Here is a 24,519-nt window from a genome sequence, read left to right on the forward strand (position 1 = left end):
TCTGCCCTAACAGTCCTCTTGGGCCAGGAGCTGTTGGCAAGAGCTCCTCTTGCTTTTGCATAAATGCAAATGAATGTTTCTGATGGAATAGTTGTTGACATTCACTGCCATGTTTTTGTTTCATTTCTATATAAGTAACTGCCTGTGGAATGTGTGTGTCAAACACTTTTGCTCTTTAGAGATTGTAAATGAAGAAGCTCTGAGTAGAAAAAAAAACTGTGTCTGTGTACATGTTTGTACCTGCCAAATAATATTAATGCCACGCATGTGAAGTGGACTCCAGTCCAGGAGTCTGCAACACAACGTCTACAAGGCCAGTAGATGCATCTGCCAAGCTATTTGCAGCAGGGTGGAGGTTGTTATTGTCTCACTATACAAGCCAGTGAAAATCACACAAATGTGCTTTTATAGGGAATAAAAAGATACTCCTGCCAAAAATCAGCAGGGAGGGGGCAACAGAAATCTCACTGAGGGATAGCTCTTATCTGACTTTTTGTAATAATAATTTATTATATCTTGTATGAACTACTTTAATCTTTGAATCACTTTATGGGCATTTGATTCCAAAACAGCATAAAAATAAATTCTGTGTCAGCCTGCCAGCAATCCTTGGCATGGACCATGAGTGCTACCCTCATGGGCCACCAAACACTTGCTTGCTAACCTGAAATGGAAAGATGCAACAACTGTTGATTTTAAGAGGCAATGGTAGTAGGTAAAAAGAGGCCAATTAGTGCAGCTGGGATGAATGAGGAAAGGCTGATGGTGCTATGAAGTGAGAAACTTGCAAGATCAGGCAAGATGGACATAGTTAAGACTGAGTGGGGGAAGCCAGAGTGGGTCATCTCCTGACGTGGAGAGTCCACAAGTCGGGCAGGTAAGATTCAGCTCCCTTGGTCAGACAGAAAATCTGCACATACCGTGGTACCTTGGCTCACAAACACCTCAGTTCACAATCGAATTGGGTTGCGAACAGAAATTTTGGCAAAATTTTGCCTCAGATCACGAACTCCGCATTGGGTGACAATTGCGATCGTGCCCGTCTTTCCTGCACGATTGTGCTTGTGGGAGGGGGAGATGGCCACAATTGTGGTCTCACTCATGCATGGAAGACGGGCATGATTGCGGTTGTGCTCAGGGGGAGGAGATGGCCACGGTCGTGCTCCAGGGGAGAGGGGGAGATGGCTGCCATTGTGCCTGTCTTCCCTCCATGAGCACAATCGCGATCGCAGCCATCTCCCCCCCCCAGCACGATTGCTATCACACGTTTATCGTTTGCACTCTCACTCTAAACAATAACCTCCCCCAAGCTAGGTTAGTATTCTCTACTGTACTGTGCCCCTCCAAAACTAATTTGTTTTGCAATGTCTTATTGTTGCTATATGATAGCATCTGAAAGTTTTAAGCATAGAAATCTGGATCATGGGGAGGAGAACAGAAAGATGGAAGGAAGGGAAAAAGTAGACATTTGCACATCTAGTAGTATATGCCACTTCCACAAGCCCTGTTGTGAAGCTTCTAGCACTGTCCGTGCAAAACTATTGTTGCTGGACAACTCATGAAACTTTGGTTCCTGGCAAACAGTCATGGAGCAGCAGTGAGAAATACTATCTTATAAAAAGGAGCCAGGTCATACATTCCAAAGTAGTGGAACACAGAGCTGCTTTGGATATTGCTGTTCCTGTTTCAACAGGAAAGGGAATAAGAAATATTTAAAATCTGTCAAAGAAATATAGAAGGAATTAGTACAAATAATGCATACTCCTTTCTTCCACATCTTTGTAATGTTTAATTCAGACTTAAAAGTAAGCATGTCTTACTTTGAGGGTCTTAAAATGTGAATCATCCTTGGACATCTGGGGTTGCTTTCAAATATTCTCCTTAGTTATCTCATATAAGTATTTATTATTTACAGTAAAATAGTTTATTGGTGATAAGTGCAATATTAGGAAAGGAAAATAACTTGGTTTAATGTGATCCAATTAGAATGTTGGACTAGAGATTGGATAAAGAAATGAGGCAGATGTAGAGATGATACCAAATATGAAGAAATGATTGTGGAAAAAGGAAAGCAAGATAAATGAAAGTAAAATGATAGCAAGTAAAACCTGTAAGATACTGTTAGAAGATCAGATTGTAGAAAGAATATTAGTAACAAACACTGGGAAAATATCTGGGCTAAGAGGATACTAAAATGTATGTCAGTAAAAATAAAGAAAATTTTTATAAATTAATATGGAAATGGTACTTGACCCTGATGCAGTTGAATTGTATAGATAGTAAATATTCCAGTTCATCTTGAAGATGTGGCTGAGGAATGGGTACATATTTTCATATGTGGTGGGAACATGAATATAGAATAAAATTTTGGAGAGAGGTTTTTAAAGACAGTAGTAAAATACTAAGTTTAAATATTGAAATATGCCCTGAGATTGCATTACTTTGAATAGTTGCTAATAAACAATGGAGTTGGAATAATAAAGAATTAATACCAAATTTAATAATAATTGCAAGATTAATCATAGCTAAGAATGGGAAAGTAAAATATGATTATCAATTGCACAATTGGTATAGAGAATTCTGTAATTTAACTATTAACCATTAATTAACTTGTGATATTAAAGTGAGAAAGGGGTATTTAAAGAAAAATTTTAATGAGATTTGGAGCGCATTTATTGAATACTTGCTTTAAAAAAGGAAGGAATTTGAACCTTCACAAAAGTCATTGCATTTTTGGAAGGTGAAATTTTTTTGAAATAATTTTTGAATGATTCTGAACATGTATCCAGTGGTCCCAGTGATGGGGTGCGCAGTGTTTTGGGGAATTATTTTAATTGTATGTTTAATGTTTTTCTTTTAGTTGTCCATTTTTTCTTTTAATTGTATTTTATATGGTAAAATTAATAAAAATTGTAAAAAATTGTTGGTTTTTGAAATTTAAAGCAAATAGAGACAGCCAGGAAGCATTTTGGACATATATTTTCATATACCATAGCACTGCAAAAAATAAAATACTCCACTGTCTCCTTGAACAAAACTCTTTTTCTCTTACACTGATTGCCGAGGATTCTCTTTGTCTTCCTTTTGTCTTCCTTTTCTTATGTTTCAGCCATCTCATTTCTGCTCAGTACTCTTTGCCCCATATAATTTACCTCTCCTGTTATTTGGATCATGTGATTCACATTCTCACAACTCTGCAATCTTCCTTGCATCTAAAACAAATCACTTTTACTTACCTTCAAAGCTCTCTGTAGCTTTGCCTCATCCCTTCTTTTTGTCCCTATTGCCCAAATATCTCCTGTTCCCTCAAACTACTTTGCTCGGTTTCTTTTGCTAATATCTGGCTGGAACATTTATGTGATGCCACTGCTTCTCTCATCTGTGAGAAATTTCCTTGAAATATTCCTCAAAACTGATTCCAAACGGAACAAGCTCTTCAGTGGGTGTTTGCTCACATTCTTTGTTTGCTACTCTTGACTCTCTGTTTCCACACTTCCTATGTGTTATCTGCTTTGTTGTCTGAATTCAGGCTGTAAACTTCTTGGTGGAGACCTGTCTCTTTTGTTTACTCCATCAAGAATCATAAATCATTAATAATGATGATGCTAAAATTTTTTGTTACTTAATATTGTATAAAACTGCTGTATAAGTAGGACTTGCCCAAAACATTGCAGAAACGCTCCTGTTCAAGCTGCTAGCCAACCAGCTAGCCATTCCTTTATTTGGAATACAGTAAACCTGGAGAAGGAAATCATTGGTCATGCTGTTTCTGGATGATGGGATTTTAGTCTAAAACATGGGGGGGGGAGCCATTTTGCTAGTCTCCATTATAAGTTGGGGCTCAAACAGGTTAAATCACACTCCATTTTTCTTTTCAAGCTGACATCCAGCATTCCATGTTCCTAGTGATCGTTGAGCACATACATTCTAATTGCACTTTTTCTGGAATGTAATTAGCACCCTGCTGGTAGGAATGTGGGTGTTAAACATTTTTGTGTACAGGGGCACTGTGTTTGCTATTAGAGGAAGTAGTAATACTTACTAATCAAATCATTTTCTGTTCTACTGTTCTTGAAACTCCAAATGCAACTTTTTCATACTAGTTTATGCTGCATATGAAATCTGTATCTAGCAACAGCAATGCATAGTAGAATGTCCCAGGCATGTGTTAGACCTGAGCTACAAAATCTGCAAGATGCAGAATTGAACCACATAGCTCCAAGTAACTTCCATCAGAGCAAATTCATAGTGGCTGACTTCCCCAAAAGGTGAACAAGCTGAAATAGTTGCCATATTTAAACCATCTGTTTTCATTTCCACTTATTTATTCACATATTGTATGCTCCAAATATCCAGTCTAGTCTGCCAAGGTTTATGTTTAATGATAATTTCAAAGCAATTCCCCAAATAATATTTCATCATGTGTAAAATATAATTGTTAGCAGCATAGAGATTTGGTTTCTACCACTTTACTAAATTTCTTGAGCATAGACATTTTAGATTAGTGTGTCTTTAATCCTTAACAAATGGCTTTAATAAGTGCATATGGGAGGAGTTCAGCTTGGCTGTAATAGGAAAGTTGTATCCAGAGTTCTTTTCCATGATTTGTATTGATGTTAACTTGGGAATAGTCCTTAATCAAAACCTTCTTTTCTCTGAGGCATTTCTTTTTTCTTATGCCAGTTTTAATTAAATCATTATAGCTATGCCTGTTGCTTAATTTGGTTTATTTAGTTATTTTATTTTGCTTGTATTTCTTACATATCAACTTTTTTTTAGTAGAACATATTTTAAAGGGAAAAATGGGTAAAGAACAATGTACAATAAAATAATAAAGAAGAGTCTTAGAAGTGTCTTCTTTGTATGCTAAGACAAAGCCCTGTCCTGAACAGGTGCACAATGCCCAAGAATTGCTGTGGAAGGGAAGGATCATTTGTGATGCAAAATCCCCTTTCATGAAAGCAGTTTCTTATGAAATGCAGCTAAAGCAAGTGTGTTCATTTCAGGAAGTTGAGGTAGCAGTCCAAAAAGGAAGTGTAGCTCATTCCTTTTAATTATTTTCCATTAAGTACGTGTACAGACATTCTTCTGTGACAGACTACTGTCCCCCAAGAGGAGCAAGTGATATCTGCGCAAGTGCCATGTCCTCAAAGGATTTCTACTGCTATTAGTACACAATCAAATCAAGGATGTCCTTGTTTAACCTCTGTTTAAGGCCTGCTTGGTATAAACATTGCAAGTGAAGAATGGAGTTAACATTTTAATGCAGCGGTTCCCAGACTTTGTTGAAATGTTGAACATCATGGGCAGTCTTGTAAAATAGCTTCCAGAATGGCTGCCATGGTTGGATATGGCTGGTTGCAAAACACTGATTTTTCCTAGAAGGCAAACTGGTGAGGCTGATGAAATTTGCTAAGGAACCTAGGTATAAGGCAGATGTGCAGGGTCTGAGCTCCATAACCATTGCAGTCTGTCCAGTTTTGTGCTTCAACAGGATTACTCTTTTGAATCTAGTACATATGGTGTTGGAAGACAGATTTGTAGCATGGCAGTGTTCCAGTTGTAAAATATCAGTTAAAATAAAAATTAGGAGGTGATGGGTGCCAAAAGAAATGCAGGTGACCATATATTTAAAATATAGTTTATTACCATTCCATAAACTAAAATATAGTTTATTACCATACCAGTATTAATTTCTGCTATTTACCAGAGTCCACAAATCATCTATGCAATCAATGAAGGACACACATGAGCTGCCCCTACTGGAAGTCCCTGTAGTTCATGGTAATTTTTGTATGTGTCTGTATGTTAGTATTTGGGTGTAGGCTGTTAATTTCTAAACATTATCTAAACAATAGTGTCTTTCTTCATTTATGGTCTAATGTAACAAAAATGTGTTAATCACAAGTGCTAAATCATTTAGATATTTACAGTTAAGATAAAATTTTGAAGTTAATTTACTTATTTAACACTCTTGTATACCATCGCACTAGCCTCATGGCTGTCTGGATGCTTTACATAATAAAAACCGTTAACAAAGCGTAAACTTAACATTAACTTAGTAGATTGGATGCAGCTTAAAAGATAACAATTAAAATTCCAAAATTCACTAATTAAAATAACAGAGTTATAATATGAACTTAAAACAGTCAACAGTTAAAATGCTCCAAGAATAAAAGTGTCTTAACTTAGTGCTGGAATGAATACAAAGAAGGCACTTGTTGCACACCTCTGGGGAGTCAGTTCCGTCAATAGGACGCCATGACTGAGAAGACCCTATCCTGGGTAGCCACCATCCTAGCTTCCTTTAAAGGCAGCTTCTGGAGCTGGACCTCCAAAGATGATCTTAGGGTCCGGGTAGGCCTATATGGATGGAGTAGTTCTTGCAGATATTTAGGTCCTAAATCATTTAGGACTTTATACATTAAGATGAGCACCTTGAAGTGGGCCCAGATTTCAGTGGATAACCAATGCAGTTGATAGTGGATGGGTGTTATGTGTTTAGTACTACCAGTCCCTGTCAGCAATCTGGCTGCCCTATTTTGCACCAATTGAAGCTTCCACATGGTTTTCATGTAAAGCTCATTACAGTAGCTCATTACAGAGGTTACCAGGGCATGGCTTACTGTTGCTAGGACCTGCCTGTCCAGATATGGTTGAAGTCCCCCCCCCCCCGATTTATATCCTGCCTTTTTCCTACAAAGGGCTCAAGGCAGCTTACATCATTCTCCTCCTCCATCTTATCTCCACAACAACAACCCTGTGAGGTAGGTTGGGCTGAGAGTCTGTGACTGGCCCAAAGTCACCCAGTTGGCTCCATGGCCGAACAGGGACTAGAACCCAAATCACCTGAGTCCCAGTCCCATGCTCTTAACCACTATACCACACTGGCTCTTACTAAGTTAACAAAGTTAACAAATTAGCCAAAACTGATAAAAGGCACTCCTAGCCACTGATTTTACCTGGTACTCCAAGGACAGCTCAGGATCCAGAAGCCCCCCAAGCTCTGTACCCTGTCCTGTAGAGGGTGTGCAACACCATCCAAGACAGGGCAAATATCCCACATCTGGACATGGGAGCCACCTATCAACAGCACTTCCATCTTGTCTAGATTAAGCTTCAATTTGTTTGTCATCCAACCCATCACCCTGGCTAGACACTGGTTTAGAATTGTCACCACCTCACCTGGGTTAGATAAAAAGAGAGGTAAAGCTGAGTGTCATCAGCATACTGATGACACTTTAGCCCAAACCCCCTGATGACTTCTCCCAACAGCTTCACGTAAATGTTGAAAAGCGTGTGTTATAAAATGAAGCCCTGTGGTACTCCATCACATAATTGCCATGGTGCAGAGCTACGCTTCCCCAGCAACACCATCTGGAATTGGTCAGCCAAGTAGTACCAAAACCTCTGCAAAGTAGTGCCTCTGACTCCTAGCCCAGTCAGTCCATCCAGAAGGCTACCATGGTTGATGGTATCCAACACCGCTGAGAGTTCCAGAAGAACTAACAGGGACTTATCCCTCCTGTCTTTCTCCCAGCAAAGGTCATCCCATGGGGCAACCAAGGCAGTTTCCGTACCATAACCAGGCCTAAAACCAGACTGAAATGGGTCCAGATAATCAGTTTCTTCCAAGAGTGCCTAGAGTTGTCTAGCCACCACACACTCATGCACCTCTCCCAAAAATGGACTATTGGCCACTGGCTGAAAATTATTAACATCTTCTGGATCCAGATTTGTTTTCTTCAGAAGGGGCCTGATCACTGCCTTGTTGAACAGGGAGGGGACCAGTCCTTTCAAAGAATTCACAATATCCTTTGGCTTGAATAACCAGCCAATTTGAGCAAGGGTCAAGTAAACAGGTGGTACGATGGACTTGTCCAAGTATCTTGTCCACAGCATCAGGCTGCAATAATTTTATTGAAACTTATCCAATAAAATAGGACCAGATCATGCACTAGATGCTTCTACCCAAGGAACTACATTTAATGTGGGGTCCAACTCATGGCAAATCTGAGTGATTTTGCCTTTGAAATGCTGTACAAAATCTTGCAGTGGGCTGCCAAGGGCTCCACCTGATCTTCCTTAGGGCCAACATTAAGAAGCCAATGAACTACTCAGGGCAGTTCTGCTGGGTGGCATTCAGAAGGCACAATGCTGGCAGGGAAGAAGGCCCCCTGCACTGCCTTCACCACCACAGAATAGGCTTGTTAATGAGCTCTGAAGCATGTTCGATCATATTCAACATGAGTTTTCCTCCACCTGCCTTCTAGCTGCCTACGCACCTGCTTCATTGCCCACAGTTCAGTATTTGCATCATGGGGAGCCAATCGAGCTCTGGCTAGTGGGAAAGGCATTTAGGTGCAATCATATCAACCACCTGGGTCACTTCTGCATTCCACAAAGTGACCTGTGCTTTGACAGGGGCATCAACCAGAAAATCTCCCAAAGCCTTCTGGAAGCCATCTGGAGCCATTAGACAACAGGAAGGGATCATCTCAATAGGCTGCCCACCCTTGTGGAAGGAAAGAGAAGCTGTGGGTCTATCTGCCCATGGTAAAGGGGTTACTGTTATACTCTTCACCTCCAGATCATCATCTTCCTTCCCAGTCAAGAAAACTAGGTCAAGAGTGTTTCCTTTTTCATGGATGGGGCCAGTGATATGCTGCGAAAGCCCCATGGTTGTCATGGCAGCCATGGAGTCCTGAGCTGCCCCAGAAAGAGCCATATCAGCATGGATTTCTAAGAGTTCTTTCTAGAATAGTGTGCCTTTCCTCACTGAGTAACACAGAGCTATCATATGCCATCTTAAATGATTTCAGTAATAACTGGTTGAAGCTAACACTATGTTTTGGTCCAAAGAGAACCAAATTATCCCAATACTTTATGTTGCTTTTCAGGACAAGTCCTCTCAAGGTGGCTCCGATAAAACAGTTCATTAAAAAATGTATCAGTTAGTTTACCAACTCTCAAAACATATGCACCAACAATAAAAAGCCTAGCACAACACTTAATTAAAAGCACCTTGAAATAATTTTTTGTTCTGTTATGTAGTGTTGTTGTTGTTGTTGTTAAGGTTCACTTAAGTTAATAAAGATGAGCCTTGCAGAGTTTTTTCAGCCCAGTTTGACTTTTCCACATTTTGTTGTATAAATTGGCATTGTTTCTACTTGATGTACACATGATACTGAACATTGTGAAGGAGAAAAATATTTTTACTGTGACACAAACTTACATAAATTAAAACAAACTGGCCCTTGTTGGTTGCATAAATATTCTGCCCCCACCCCCGCTCTAACATATTTGAATAAGTTCTGGTATAACCCATAGCCTCCAGAAGTCACATACTATAAGTAATTGGATTGAGTCCACCTGTGTGCAGTCCCCATGCTACTTGATCACAAATTAAATATATCTGCTTCTGAAAAGCCTCGGAGTTTGTTGGAGAGCACGCTGAAGACCAAGAAGGTACCAAAATAGCATAATGAAGACCAAGGAGGTACCAAAACATCTCCAGGATAAAAGTTGTGCAGAAGCCCCAATCAGGGTTGGGCTTAAAAAAAAATCCAAATTATGAACATATGCCACAGCACCATTAAATCCATGAGTACAAAATGGAAATAATATGACTTAACTGTGATTCTGTCTAAAGAAAGCCATCCACCAAAAATTAATGACTCAGTAAGGAAGACATTAGTCAGAGAAGCATCCAAGAGGCCATTGGTAACTTCTTAAGAAGTTGGAGAGCTCTGCAGCTTAGCGAGAGATACTGTCCATGGGACAATGAACATCTGGATGTTCTACAAAGCTGTAAGTGTCATGGGAATAAAGTCATTACTGAAACAAACTCAAAGCCTGTTTGGAATTTGCAAAAAGACACATTAGACCCAAGAACCTTTTTTCCATGAGATTTCTGTGTCTCCCATAAGTCCAACATGGAACTTTCTGATGTTGCTGCAAAATGCTCTCTGTGGCTTCAAGCCAACAGTGCTCATTGCTGCTCCCCCCCCAACACAGTGAAGTATGCAGAATCATGTGGGAATGGTCTTTCTCAGCAGGGACTAGGAAACTGGTCAGGATTGAGGGTAAGAAGGATGGTGCCAAATACAGGTTAACACTAGAGGAAAGCCTGTTTCATTCTTCAAGAGACTGGGTGGAGGTTCACCACAGCAGGACAATGACCCTACGCACACGGGGTGCAGGGCAAAATGTGAAGGAGGCAAAGGGTTGAATACCTCTGCAAGGCATTACATTTACTTTTTTAAGGAGGAAGTTGCTTTTGTGACTACAACCAAAAAGACCCTGTGTCTAGCACTTGCTATTAGTTCTAATATTTAGTAATAGACAAAATGCTTATTTACTTCTGTATACCCTGATGTACCTGACTGCCCAATCTTGGAAGCTAAGCAGGGTCAGGCTGGTTAAAATCTGGATAGGGAATGAGCATGCATTGTTTGGCAGTTTATGTTAGAATGTGACAAAGAGTCCTATAGTCATATTTTCAAGCAGTATGTGTAATGTGAAACTCATCCCATATTTTCAGAGAATGTTCCTTAAATTTTTCCCTGCTTTAAGATCCTGCATGTATGATTCCATGTCTTCATATACCTTGGGCAAACATGCTGGGTTTGACCTGAGGGCATCTGAAATAAACTTTCTGGCTTGACATCTTGCTTTGAAAGACTTGGCTGTATTGCATAGCTTCCAATACAGTAGTAGAAGTCAACAAATAGATTAAAAGTAGTGGTTGAAAAGAGAAGACTACTTAGAGTTAATGCCGTATTTCTTAGGTTTGTAATGGGAGGTGGTTGAAGCCCCATCGGTGAGGGTGTTCAAGGATAGGCTGGACATGCACATGGTAGGCATGTCATGAACAGAGCCGGCTGGAGTCAGGGGTCAGACTAGATGACCCAGGGGACCCTTCTGACTCCATGTTTTGGTATAAGTCTGAGCATTTTCACATGATAAAAATCTCTGATTCATTTGCATTTTATAATTAATGTAAAATTAAATCAGTATTTCCATAAGCCTGTATCCAGTACCAATACAGTGATAAAATGGGTGAGTTTACACAACACAACAACCCACTCTGTGAATAAGCTACCCAGTGTGAGATTCTGGATGATTGGGCTCACTATGGGTTTTCCACCCATTCCAGAGTTGTGCTGGTGGTAGGAACAGGTGTGGTGCTGTTCACAATTTTAAAAAAATAGCTGAGTGAACAGTGGATCTGTACAATGAATCAGAGCATCTAAATATAAATTATCTATCTAAATGTAAACTAAATGTTTCTGAAATGGCAATGCAGGATTTTTTTAAAAGCACACACATCAGATATACTCCAGCTAGAAACTTCTACCAATGGAAGGCTTCTGTCAACAGAACAGGGAGGGTGAAGGCTTGGTTTTGGGTTTTGGCATTTTCTCCTGTTCTCCGCCCCCCCAGCCCCCCAAAAAAATCAGCTTTAAAAGGTCCAGAAGCAAAAACAGAGGAAATAGGGAGGCTGTATTTTTTTTCCCCTAGGAACAAATTCATACAAATTACCAATTAATTATCCATTAACTGACTAAACCCATGTGATTTAATTACTGTGTTTTCCTTAATCAGGTGGCAGCTGAAGATTTATGGCCATAATGTGTTTGCACTCTGCTGAGTCTTTCATCACAATAGCATATACCAAAAACTCCCAATTTTGTAATCTGAATGATAGTGTATTTCCTTTGCACACTTCTGTGGGATTAAGTTCAGCTGAATCTAATAAAACTCACTTCTGACTAGGCATACATAAGATCATGCTGTAATCCTATTTAAGGGCAGTTTCCTCATTGGTGTATTTCTGAGGACAGAGTTGCAGAATTTGGCTAGGATTCAAAGCTGCCAAGGGCAAACAGAAAGGCATTTCTGTTCACTGAATAAGGTATGTCATTTCTGCTGATTCCCACTCAATTTGTAGCCTCCAAGCTATATCCCACATCAATCTCAAGGGTCCTCCATTCAGCTTTCTGGGAATATTGTGGCTGTGTGTATGGCAGCGGGAGTCCCATTTTGTGAATAAAATATGACTCACAATTCTTAGGATCCAGGCCTTTGAATGTATTTATTTTTAGCACACGGCATGCACAGTACTGGTTATTTCAGTAAGCACTCATTTGTTTTGACAAAGAAATAGTGGTTTTCTAGATGTTGTAAGAAGAACTGATCTCACTGGTATACCTGTAGACAGAGCTTTTATTTATGCTACAAAAAACTTACCAGCACCTTCTATTCTGTTGCCTATAAGCCTAACTACTTTTAATTTCAATGGATGTTTTGGCTTTAAGTGAACAGTATTTGGAGGAAATAGTGTGCTTTATGTCATATATATGTGGCTTTAATTAAAATTTGGATAGTTTTATTTTGGCAAATTTTGAAAAGACATCCACTTTCTTATTATGTGTAGCCAGACATAACCTTTGATCATTCATATTGCCAAATATTAACTCAGTTGCTTTAGGCTCAGGATATAAATGATGTCATAACAGCAAATGAGATGGATGGAAAGTAAGCTGGACTTTGTTGAAACTTCCATTCCAGTGATGAATAATACTATTCTTTGTCCCTTGTTCCCTTCTCTAATCTTGATAATAAAACAGATAAAAATACATTCATTTGCTCATGCTTTATATTCAGATTTAAAACAGTGCCTCAATTCACATGACATGGAGATCCATCATGAATAACTAGCTATGGTGGGTTGTCATGTCATCTGAACCAAGACTGCTTCCTGAAGGCTTATTTGTGGAAAAAATAAGTCACCTGACAGCCCATAGCTTGTTTTATGGGTTTTTTATTCCTCTTTCATCTGAATCCAAGCAACCTGCTTGGCAAGATAAGCAAGAGCCTTCCTCAAGGTAGAGGCAGCCTCTCCACTGATATCGAAGCTGTACTTGGTGTGATCATCGCTAGTTTATGACTTTCCCTTCACCACTTTTTTGGTGGTGGAGGAATGTGCACAAAGGTGTTCATATTTTTTTTTAAGTTGGTCTTTTGGAGGTGTGCAAGTGCGACAACTGTCTGATATGTGTAGTTTTGTCTGGTCTATGTCCTTAGAAGTTTCTGCTGTCAAAGGAGGCAAAGTGCAGTGGGTAACATAGACAGAAATTGTCAAGGTAGTGATACATATAGTCTAATGCATATAGCATATAGTCATGAACAATTGCTGAGCTGTCAATTGCAAATCACCCAGAAAAGAGAAAAAAGTAAGTGTGCCACAAGTAGATAGTGATAATATCTCCCCCTTAGTAATATAAGCATCTCAATGTTTAGTGTTGAATTGAGTGTTCTCAGTACCCTCCATATTTTTCACACTTCCCTGGATCTCCAGCTATTCACAGCTCTTTTTTGGAGCTCTTAGTGATATAATTATTGCATTTCCCTATCAGTGTTAAAACAACCCCCCAAACAAACAAATAAACAAACAACCCTGTGAAGGTGACTGAATGGAACAGAGTGAATGGGGCTGCATTACAGGGGGATGGGCAGTGGAGGGGAAGCCCTAGCAGTGCTGGTGCTCCATTTACTGACATCTGTAAGGCTGCTTCTAAAAAAAACAAAACAAAAACAATCTGTAAAATGCATGTGTTTCTTTTTAACGAGGAAATATACACAGATTTAAATCTGGGAAGTAAATGGAGGGGAAATATGTGTGAATTTCATAGATGGGAAATAAATGGAAAGGAAATCTCCCTCTATATGGGGTTGTGCTGTGAAGGACACTGGGATACAGGCTGTGTCAAGGGGGGAAGAGGAAGAGAACAACTGACAGCCTGATGGTTGTTCTATGAACAACTCACCTTGTGTAGCTTATTCACAGGGTGGCTTAGCTTGTGCAAACTCATCCAGTGCATGCTTTCATGCAGCATGTGGTACAGATGGTGTTAAATGCAAAGATGGTTTTAGAAGTTCAAAGCCCATTGTTAAAACTAAAAGTTTGCCTAGTGCACTAATACTAATCTACATAAATTAATTAGCAGTATGTGAAAACCTGTTACTGTTTTCATGAACTGCTTTCTTAAATTTCTTCCAGATGACACGTTTACTCTGTGGCCTATCTACAGACACCTTTACATGTCACAAAATTTATACTTGGAAGACAATTCCACATAAGAATTTAAGCAGTTTCACATGGATCATAAGAACTAATAATAATACTATATGGTCACACTTCTGAAATGGTTTTAAGAGAAACAATGGAATGACAAATAGTCCATCGCTATGTGAGAATAGGATGACAACCCCTTACCTCTCTGACCAGGCCTCAGCATCAGCAAGATACATGTAAATTACTTGCTTTCTCACCTTAGCTACTCTCTGTGCTGCTAATTGTAGCTTGCTGTTGCTGGATTGGGGCTGAAAACTGTGCTTGAGAGGGAACACAGAGTATTCCCCTTATATTTACATTCAGGACAAGGGGCAGGCAGGGCATCTGTGAGGATGACCTTGTCTGTCTGTCATAGATGGGCTTGATACAATCTTCTGTGTAGGAGTCCCACTGTTTATTTGGGACTCTAGAGAGAAAAAAAAACAAATCAGTTCTGCCTGTGCGAAAGTGTATAATAGTCCATTCTTCGTCATGGCCTCTGTGCATCACACATATGGGTGCTGCACTTGCGTAGTGCCTGTGGCCGGAAAGATTCAAAGCTTAACGGTTTTGGCGGGAACTCCGCACCCCTCCCCCCTACAGTATAAGAAGGGGGGGTGCTTGCCATTTCCTCAGTCTTCTTGCGACCGCCGTTCGCTGTGCCTCGAGCCTTTCGTCTCTCAGTTTGTACTACATTGTATATCTTGTTACCTAACCATTGTTTTCTCTTAGCTTGTTAAGATTCCAAGTTATTACCTGCCCTGTTAGAAGTTTTCTTCTCATCCCCCTTTTCCTGCTCTCCCCCCCAAAGTTTTTCTCTCTGTATTCTTACCTTCGCTATCTTCTCTTTTTCATCCTCGATGGCTCCGCGTGCGGCTTTCTGCAAGTGTTCTCAGTGCAAATCTAAAATGTCGCCTACTGATCTGCACGATGTGTGCCTTCTCTGTCTCGGAAAAGAGCACAGGACTGATAAATGTGGCCACTGCCAGGCCTTTACTAAGCGGGTGAGGAAAAATCAAGAAAACCGTCTGTGCAAACTCTTGTGGGACCAAGCCCTGCTTCAATCCGATCAACTGGCAGGCAAATCTGCTGCTCCGTCCTCCTCTTTGGCTACATCTCTGCCCCACCCATCGGCTGATGGTGCCCCTTTATCAGAGAGTCAACGCTCCTCTACATCTTCACATAAGCAGAAGGAGAAGAGGAAGCATAGTGGGTCAGACAAGTCCTCAGGCCATAAGAAGCCTAAGAAGGACAAGGTGGATAAGGCGGTGCGCAAGTCTAAGAAAACTGACCAACCTCGGCACCATGATTCGGGCTCATCCGTCCTGTTGATCCTGACGGCCACTTCGGTACCGACACCAACTGGACTGGCTCTTCAGCTGGCAGTGCAAGTGACCCCGCCTGGGTCCCCGCGACGGGTTGCTCCTTCTGTCCTGTCTTCACCTGAGCACCAGGAAGCTGCCATGTTGGGATCCATCTCTGATGAAGAGATTCGAGACTCTCCTCCAATGGCATGCTTGCCCACTCCTCAGCCATCGCTTAAGCCTTCCCCGAGGGCCCCGCCTCAGCAGGTGCGATACCAGGAGCATGCCTCCATCCATCCCTCTGGAGAATGGGTGCAAGAGTCCCATAGGTCAGCTCATCATGAACCATGGGACAACTATCCACCCTATGGGTATTACCCCTCAGTATGCAATTGTACCCTCTCTCCGTTCCTAAGAGACATCCCATCGACCTCCAAAGTGGCTCAGTTCAGACGCCATACTTCGCCTGTCGATTCCTCCTCCAACCTTCTGCCTCATGATGACTCGGATTCGGAGGATTCTGAAGTAGCTTCCACTTCGCCGGGCGCTGTGATCACCACGCAAGGTTCCAGCTCACCAGAAGAGCCTTACACAACGTTTGGGGAATTAATGGCGAGACTTACGAGGTCACTGGAGATCGAAGCCCAGCACTGCTTCGATCCCAATACCGATAAATTTTATAACATCGTCAAGGGTGAGCAGTCCACTGCCATCATCTTGCCGCTTATCACCACCCTTCATCAGGTGATGATGGAACCATGGAATTATCCCAATCAGCCACAACTCACTTCACGACTATACAAGTCCATGTACTGAGTCCATGAGCAGGATATCCCATTCCTCCTGCATCACCCGAGACCGAACTCAATTGTAGTAGAGTCGTCTCAAGGCCACGAGTCAAGGGGACACAACACTCCTCACAATAAGGAAGGACGTAAGATTGACATGTTGGCTCACCGCATTTATGCCGCCACAGGTCTCGGCCTCCGAATTTCTAACTATGAGGCTACGCTGGTTCGCTACCAATATTTTCTGATGCAGAAATTAGAAAATATCACAGCGTCGCTTTCGGAACAACAGAGAGACCTGACCCGGATTTTCACCAATGAGGCAATGCATATGGTGGTCCAGCAACTCTCCACGGTGAGACACCATGTCAATTGCGACTCTAGGGCTCTCGATGGTGCTGTAGCCCTCCATCGCCATGCCTGGCTCCGGAACTACAATTTTCTGGATGAAACAAAGCGCTGTATTGAGGACATCCCTTTCGATGGCTCAGGGCTGTTCAATGCCCGGATGGACCGCAAGATGAAGATAATTCATGTATCAAGGGTGACAGCTCGTCAGATGGAAGTTCCCAACCAGTCTTGGCATAAGTGGTCTAGGTCCTGTCCATCCTACCGGTATCAGCCCTATACACAATTCTCGGGCTGATAGCAATTCCAGCCTCACCAGCAGCTCCAGAAGCAACAACCACAGTGTTTCCAACAGAGCCATTGTCACCCTGATTCGGACAAATGCCAGTGCTGACGGACCGAGCGAACCTCTCCTCATCTCTTGAACCCACCCTCCCCTCTTCCTTTTGGGGATCAACTGCAAAATCGACTCCCCATTTGGGAGTCCATCACATCTGATCAGTGGGTTTTTTCCATTGTACAGCACGGATACAGAATTGAGTTCGATACCGTACCCCCGCCTGGACCGATCTGATTTACGCCTCAGTCATCGGTTCTCGTAGATGAAGTTCAACAGCTTCTGCATAAAGGAGCAATTCAACAACTCACATGCTCCAAGGGGTTACACGGTTTCTACTCAAGATATTTCACAGTTCCTAAGCATGATGGTGGTCTTCATCCGATACTGGACCTACATGACATCAACAAATTCATCAAAACAAGGAAGTTTTGGATGACCACCCTTCAAAACATCCTTCCGTTGCTCAGGGGAGAGGATTGGTTTGCTTCTTTGGACTTAAAGGATGCCTATTTTCATATTAACATCCATCCATCTCCCAGGTGTCTTCTTCATTTATGGTTGGTTCTGACCTGTTTGAATATAACGTTTTGTCGTTTGGACTGGCTACTGCTCCCTGGGTCTTTACAAAATGCATGGCCCTGGTGTGTGCGCATCTTCGACTCCAGGGCATTCAAGTGTACCCTTACCTGGACGACTGGTTGATTGTCTCCTCGTCTAGAGAAGGCCTTCGGTCATCAATTCAGACTACTTGTACCCTCTTAGATAATTAAGGACTGTGTATTAACCATGAGAAATCGTGCCTTGCTCCCTCACAGATCACCGATTTCATCGGAGCCCATCTTGGCTCTATGATAGCGAAAGCCTTCCTTCCACAAGGGCGACAAGACAATCTTCATGCATCCATCCGTTGAATCCACATGGATGGAACTGTTCCAGCACTATCGGTGCAGAAACTCCTCAGTCACATGGCCTCCACAGTCTCCATAGTCCCACATGCCAGACTACAGATGAGGCCCCTTCAACTGTGGTTCAACGGTCTTTTCCAACTCCAATGAGACTCATCTCAGCGGCTTCTCCGCCTTCCGACCTTCGTTCTCCAGACCTTTTCATGGTGGACTATACAAAACGATCTGTCTGTCGGCATTCCATTCTGTCCACCTCACCCAACTCTGACTCTGTTCACTGATGCCTCCCTCACTGGGTAGGGAGCCCTGTGTGCCGGACTCCGTACTTAGGGCACCAGGGACTATTGAGAGACCGCCAAACACATCAATTACCTAGAACTGCTGGCAGTCTTCAAAGCCCTTCGGTCATTTGAGGGCACTCTTCGGGGGCAAATTGTTCAGGTTGCCCTCCGACAACATTGTGACTGTATTCTACATAAACAAACAAGGCGGAACAAAGCCCGCCTCCCTGGCTCACCTGGCTATGCAACTGTGGGACTGGTGTATCCCAAGGGAGATTACCCTCCTCGCCGTTCACCTAGCCAGTACCGACAACGAGGAGGTGGACACACTCAGCAGGCAGATGTCGACGACCCATGAATGGGAACTACGTAGATCGTCAGACCTGTCATCACCTCTTTCGGACATGGGGCTCTCCAGACAGATCTGTTCGTCAGTCACACGAACAAGGTGTGCGAAATTTACTGCTCCCATGCAGGCATTGGCCCGGGTTTGAAAGGAGACACTCTAATGATCCTGTGGGTGAACACGTTCTTTTATGCGTTCCCCCCAATTCCACTTCTAATGAGAGCCCTTGCAAAAATCATTCACGACAACACTCAGGGAATTCTCATCACTCCCTGGTGGCCCTGCCAGCCATGGTTCCCTACTCTTCTCCGTCTCTCCGGCAACACCTTTTGGTGACTGCCTCTCATATCTCATCTGATCACTCAACAGAACGGAGCTGTTCTTCACCTGGATCTTCCTTCACTCATTCTGATACCCTGGCTCATTCGATGAACAATGCTGCTCCTTCAGTACTGGCGGCTTCAGTGGCTCCGATACTGACCTGACACTTTCCAGATACAGCTCCTCGTTCTCCCTCGATACCAACAAATGCCTCATCAGATCCAAGTACTCTGCATCCCAATATTCATTCTCCAGTCTGCACTAAGACCTACAACCCGCCGATCTTACGCGGCTAAATGGAGGTGCTTTACATCTTTTGCTGAATCTAATAGCTGTATTGCTCATTCAGCCTCCATTGAAAGCATTCTTCAATTTCTCTTATCACTACATCAGACTGGACTTAAACCGTCATCTATCAAAGTTTACACTGCTGCAATCTCCCACTATTGTGGCCATGTGTTGGGTTCTTCGGTATTCTCTCATACCCTCATTCGTCAATTCCTTAAGGGACTGCAGAATTTACAACCACCAGTTAGACCAGTTATTCCTACTTGGAGCCTCTCTGTTGTTTTGCAGGCACTCACCAGACCTCCTTTCGAGCCCTTGGCGACTACTGACTTGCGCCTCTTGTCTTGGAAGACTGCATTTCTCGTCGCTATCACATTGGCTAGAAGGGCCAGTGAGCTCTGTGCACTCCGTATAGACCCTCCTTATCTCAACTTCCACAAGGAGAAGGTTGTTCTCCATACCGATCTGGTGTTCTTACTGAAAGTTGTGTCTCCTTTCCATATCAATCAAGACATTATCTTACCAGCTTTCTTCCCTACTCCATCTACACCGATAGAACGATTGCTTCACTTTCTCAACGTTGGTCATTGCCTTGCCTTTTACAGATCTCACACAGAGTCTTTTTGCAAATCTAACCGGCTTTTCATCAAGTACTCAGAACATGACAAGGGCTGTCCTGTTGGATCCCAAAGACTTTCGAAATGAATTATGCAGACCATCGATCTGGCGTATCAGCTTGCTAAATTGGACTTACCTGTCATGCCCTGAGGGCATTCTATGAAGGCAGTAGCAGCTTCTTCTGCTTTTTCTGCTGGCATCCCAATCCAAGACATGTGCAAGTCTGCCACTTGGACTACTCCTTGCACCTTTGCCAGACATTACCGCCTTGATGTGCATGCCAGACATGATTGCTTCTTTGGCCGGGCAATCATTTCTTCTGTTCTCCAATGATGACACCGCCCGCCTCCGGGTTTGGTAAGCTTGCTTGTCACCCATATGTATGATGCACAGAAGACATGACGAAGAAAGGCAGGTTGTAACTGTCGTTCTTCGAGTGGCTATCTGTGCATTCACACAACCCACCCTCCGGCCCCTCTCGGTGTTGGTGACTGGGTTTATGCAGTACCGTATTTACTTTAATATCAGATCCGTAGGTGGCTTTTTCTCTTAGTGTATGGATTTATTGCATGTGCTTTTCTACTATTCAGCAGATTCCCTGCAATGTTTAACGCTCCCACGGGAGGGGGGGGGCGGTGAACGATTGGTCTCCAGTAGACTGAGGAAATGGCAGGCACTCCGCCTTCTGTGGCGGGGAGGGGTGCAAAGTTCCTGCCTAAACCATTAAGCTTTGAATCTTTCTGGCCACAGGCACTGTGCAGGCACAACATCCATATGTGTGAATGCACAGATGACCACTAGAAGAACGACAGTTACAGGTGAGCAACCTGCCTTTCCTTTTTTTTCCCCACTTCCTCCTCAATGGAAAATCATACCAGAACATGTCTGTCTATTTAATATGGATAGTCATGCTTTTCCTCACATTTTGTCCTCACTCTGCATCAAATCAGAGAGACAAAGAGTGTGCATGTTACAAGAAAGATTTGTTTCATTATGATTTGATTTAGTTCCCCTAGTTATTCATATGCAATAGGAGTAGAAGAATGTGGGTCTAGAGGAGTGCCTTATTTTGTTATTCTGTGGATCTCTCTTTCCCAACCCTCTGCTTTGAGACATGATCTCAATGTTAATTTCTGCACAAGTTGATTTCTTTTAGCTGGGAATGCATACCATCAACCATATATAATTATCAGTCATGGATCAAACAAACTGTATGTTTCTGCCTGGTTTAGGTGCTTATTGAAGTGCAGAAGTAGGGGTTGGAGGATTGAGCAAAGAGTAGATCAAAATGTATTTCATTTTCTACTTGTTTATTTTCTACAAGTCCACGTATCTAAGTGTAATCATTGTGGAACAGAAGTCATTACCAGTATTTACTGTTACTGGTATCCTGTCATTTGTTCAATCCAAGCTAAACTGTAAGGAAACATTTGGTCTTCCAGGTGGCTACTTCAGGGGAGAGGGATTGGTCAAGAAGGCTTTGCTTTTCCCCTACAATTCTATTATTGTTTCCTATTGTTAGGATTAGGACTGAAGGTGGCGCAGTGGTTTAAACCGCTGTGCTGCTGGGCTGGTTGATCGAAAGGTTGCCGGTTCGAATCTGCACAATGGGGTGAATTCCCATTGCTCTGTCCCAGCTCCTGCCAACCTTGCAGTTCGAAAGCATGCAAATGCAAGTAGATACAAAGGTACCACTTTGGTGGGCAGGTAACAGCGTTCCGTGCACTTCAGTGTTTAGTCATGCCAGCCACATGACCATGGAGACTGTCTGCGGACAAACGTTGGCTCCCTCGGCTAGGAAATGGAGATGAGCACCGCCCCCTAGAGTCAGGCATGACTGGACTTTAATGTCAAGGGGAAACCTTTACCTTTACCTTTTTATTGTTAGGATTCTTTGGCTTATGCAAATAGAAAACTGGAAACAGTTCCGGGTGAAAAGGTCTTAAGAGACACTAAAGAAGAACGTGATCAACAAAATCGGCTTAAAGAGATTGACCAGCAGCTGAAAAATCTGGAGGAAACTGTAAGTCTGCAAAAGTTTGTTAGTTTTAGCTTAAATCAGCAGTTATATATAAGAAAAATAAAAATTGCCTTTGTGTACTAATTAGCATTGAAAATGTGTGCTGTGCTGTGCGATCTTGGTAGTATTCTGTGTTATAGAAGAGAAAAATTATACAGTGATGCTTCTAAATTAAGATACCCTTTTGCAGATAAAATACTTTTCACCTGCTTATATATGTTTGTAGGGTTACTAATAAATTGTCTTATGTTAATAGAGAATGAATAAAAGTTAAATTATATCACTCCATGAAATGTATTGTTGATGTACTACTTCTCGGAATACATGCCATTACTTATCTGTTCCATTACTTACAAAGACACAAGAAGGGGATCTCAACAGAATCAGGGGAACCTGATTATATTTAATTAAAATGTAATTAAATCAGTAAAGACCAATGGTGGTAGGTACAGAAGCAACCAAAAAGCTTTCCAGAAGATGAAAGACTCTTTGTGTGAGTGTATGTGTGTACATGCACAGTTGGAAGGGAAGAAAAAAAGAAGTTAATATCATGTTGCATCATTCTCATTAACTTCCTGGCATAGGAAAAGTGACAGAAATTATTGCCATTTCTATGGATGGTAGTGAGGCTTTAAAGTTAAGGAAAAAAGAGAGAGGCAACCCTTGGCCAGCTAAAGAAAAGTAAATCAATCCCCTTTTATTGATTTGAGAAGTCTCCTGACCTATTGAAGGCAGCCACAAACCCTCTTCTGTACCTTCACATGGGACAAATTTTGGGTCAGCTTTAAATATTACCGGCCATAGCAACTGAACAAGCCACCCATCTCCTTATAATGTCTCCCATCCCCCCATAGCTCACCTGCCTGACTAAATTTTGAAAAAGGTGGTGGCAAAGAAGGTGTGCAGCAACTGTAGACTGAGGAGTGGCCATTGGGTTGGCTGAAAGTTCCCTTGGATTGGAGACTTGCTGTGATGAAAGTATATGGGAGACAGTGCTCTCAAAGTGTCTTGTCATGAAGCCAACTGGTGAAAGATTCAGCACAGGTAAAAGGAAGTGCTACTTCATATAGCACATAATTAAACTTTGGAATTCACTTCCAAAAGTGTAGTGTTAACCACCAATTTGGATGACATTAGAAGAGGATTAGACAAATTCAATGGAAGCTCGTCTTGAGGGCTCTATGCTACCTCCAGTATCAGAGGCAATGTCCTATCTATCTATCTATCTATCTATCTATCTATCTATCTATCTATCTAAAACTTTTATATGCCATCCCCTCATGCCTCGACATCTCGGGATGGCTTACAACATAGAATTAAAACAACAAAACAGTAACAAATACAGTAAAATTATATAAAAACCAAAACCAAAACAATAAACAAAAAAGCAACTGTTAATGATAAAATTAATTTTTAAAATAGCCATTAAATAAAAAGGTTTTAACATGGCGCCGAAAAGAATATAGACTCCCTCTCCAGGGAGCACATTCCATAACCTGGGTGCCACCGCAGAGAAGACTCTGCTCTGGGTAGTTGTTCTTTTTATCTCCTTTAAAGAGGGCTCCCAGAGCAAAGCCTCTTCCACAGATCTTAAGGGGCATGAGGACATGTAAGGGAAGAGGTGCTTCTTCAGGTATCCTGGTCCCAAGCTGTTCAGAGCTTTATAGGTTAAAACAAGCATCTTCAATTGGGCCTGGACTTCAACTGGGAGCCAGTGGAGCTGATAGAGGACCAGCATTATGTGAGAGTAACGGCCAGTCCCCGTCAGCAGCCTGGCAGCTCTGTTCTGTACCAGCTGGAGTATCCGGACCATTTTCCAGGGCAGCCCCACGTAGAGCGTGTTACAGTAATCCAAGCGGGAGGTTACCAGAGCATGTATCACTGTTGCTAGGGAGTGCTCATGAACATTACTGGTGAACATTGCCAGAAGGTTGATGTTGCACTTACGTCTTGCTTGTGTGTTTCCTGTGGACAGCTGGTCGGCTCCTGGATGGACAAAATTCTGCACTAGATAGACCCTTTGTCTGGTCTGTCACAGCCCTTATGAGACTAGTTGAATCATTGAGAATGGGTGTGTGGAAATGTATAGCTTGGTTATATCCAGAGGTGGGAAACAGAGGGGGTGTTGTGAGGAAGGAGGCAAGTTATTTTTTTCCCCTGTTGATCTCCAAATCTAGTTTTTCATTTTGTCTGGCATTGGAAGCAATTCCTAAAAAATGCATGTATATTTATATTGTGACAAAGTAGTCAAGGCCATCAACATTCCACAGGATATGCTTCTTCATTCATCGTTGGCTGTTAACCCTTTAAAGGAAGGAGTATTTGATTTAGGTCTTTTCTACTTAAATTAGATTCCTTTCTCTGGTCTGTTTGGAATCTTCAGCTTTGAATCCTCTTTCCAGGAGAATTGCTTTAATTTGCCTTTGTGAAAGTATTTGCACAATTATAGTTAATAATGATAGCAAGTGTTCTGTTGTATAGTAATATGTAGAGATATACATACTATATGAGTGTAACTAATGCTGTGGATCTTTTTCTTTTCTTAAATACTATTCAAATGTTTTAATTTTTCCTTTTGCTTCTTTTTACGCTGTGGTTTGGTTGTTTTTGTATTGCATAATAAAAATAAGCAATAAAAGAAGGAGGAAACGTAGTAATTACTCTCCTGAGGAAATGTTCTGTGAAATGTTTATAGCTATGGTAGCCTTTGATCTAGATACTAGGGCAACTGGGGTAGTAGCATTTTTGACAGCATTCATATTGCAGATAGTGGGGTAGAAAGCCCCAACGTTCTTTCACAATTTAGTCGACTAGAGCAGAGAAAGAGCTTTGCTGTAAATC

General features: G+C 42.0%; 1 protein-coding gene across 1 annotated transcript in view; it reads left to right on the forward strand.

The window, feature by feature from the left end:
• The window catches only part of FSIP1 (fibrous sheath interacting protein 1), an 83,123-nt gene that overhangs the window by 17,350 nt on the left and 41,254 nt on the right, over positions 1-24,519 (forward strand). Inside the window, exon 11 of the mRNA XM_044437129.1 lies at positions 21,547-21,681. Coding sequence (XP_044293064.1) covers positions 21,547-21,681 — 135 coding nt within the window. The remainder of the gene's footprint in view (positions 1-21,546; positions 21,682-24,519) is intronic.

This window comes from Varanus komodoensis, unplaced genomic scaffold (assembly GCF_004798865.1).
Source record: "Varanus komodoensis strain SLA01 unplaced genomic scaffold, ASM479886v1 scaffold3, whole genome shotgun sequence".
Classification (NCBI taxonomy): domain Eukaryota; kingdom Metazoa; phylum Chordata; class Lepidosauria; order Squamata; family Varanidae; genus Varanus; species Varanus komodoensis.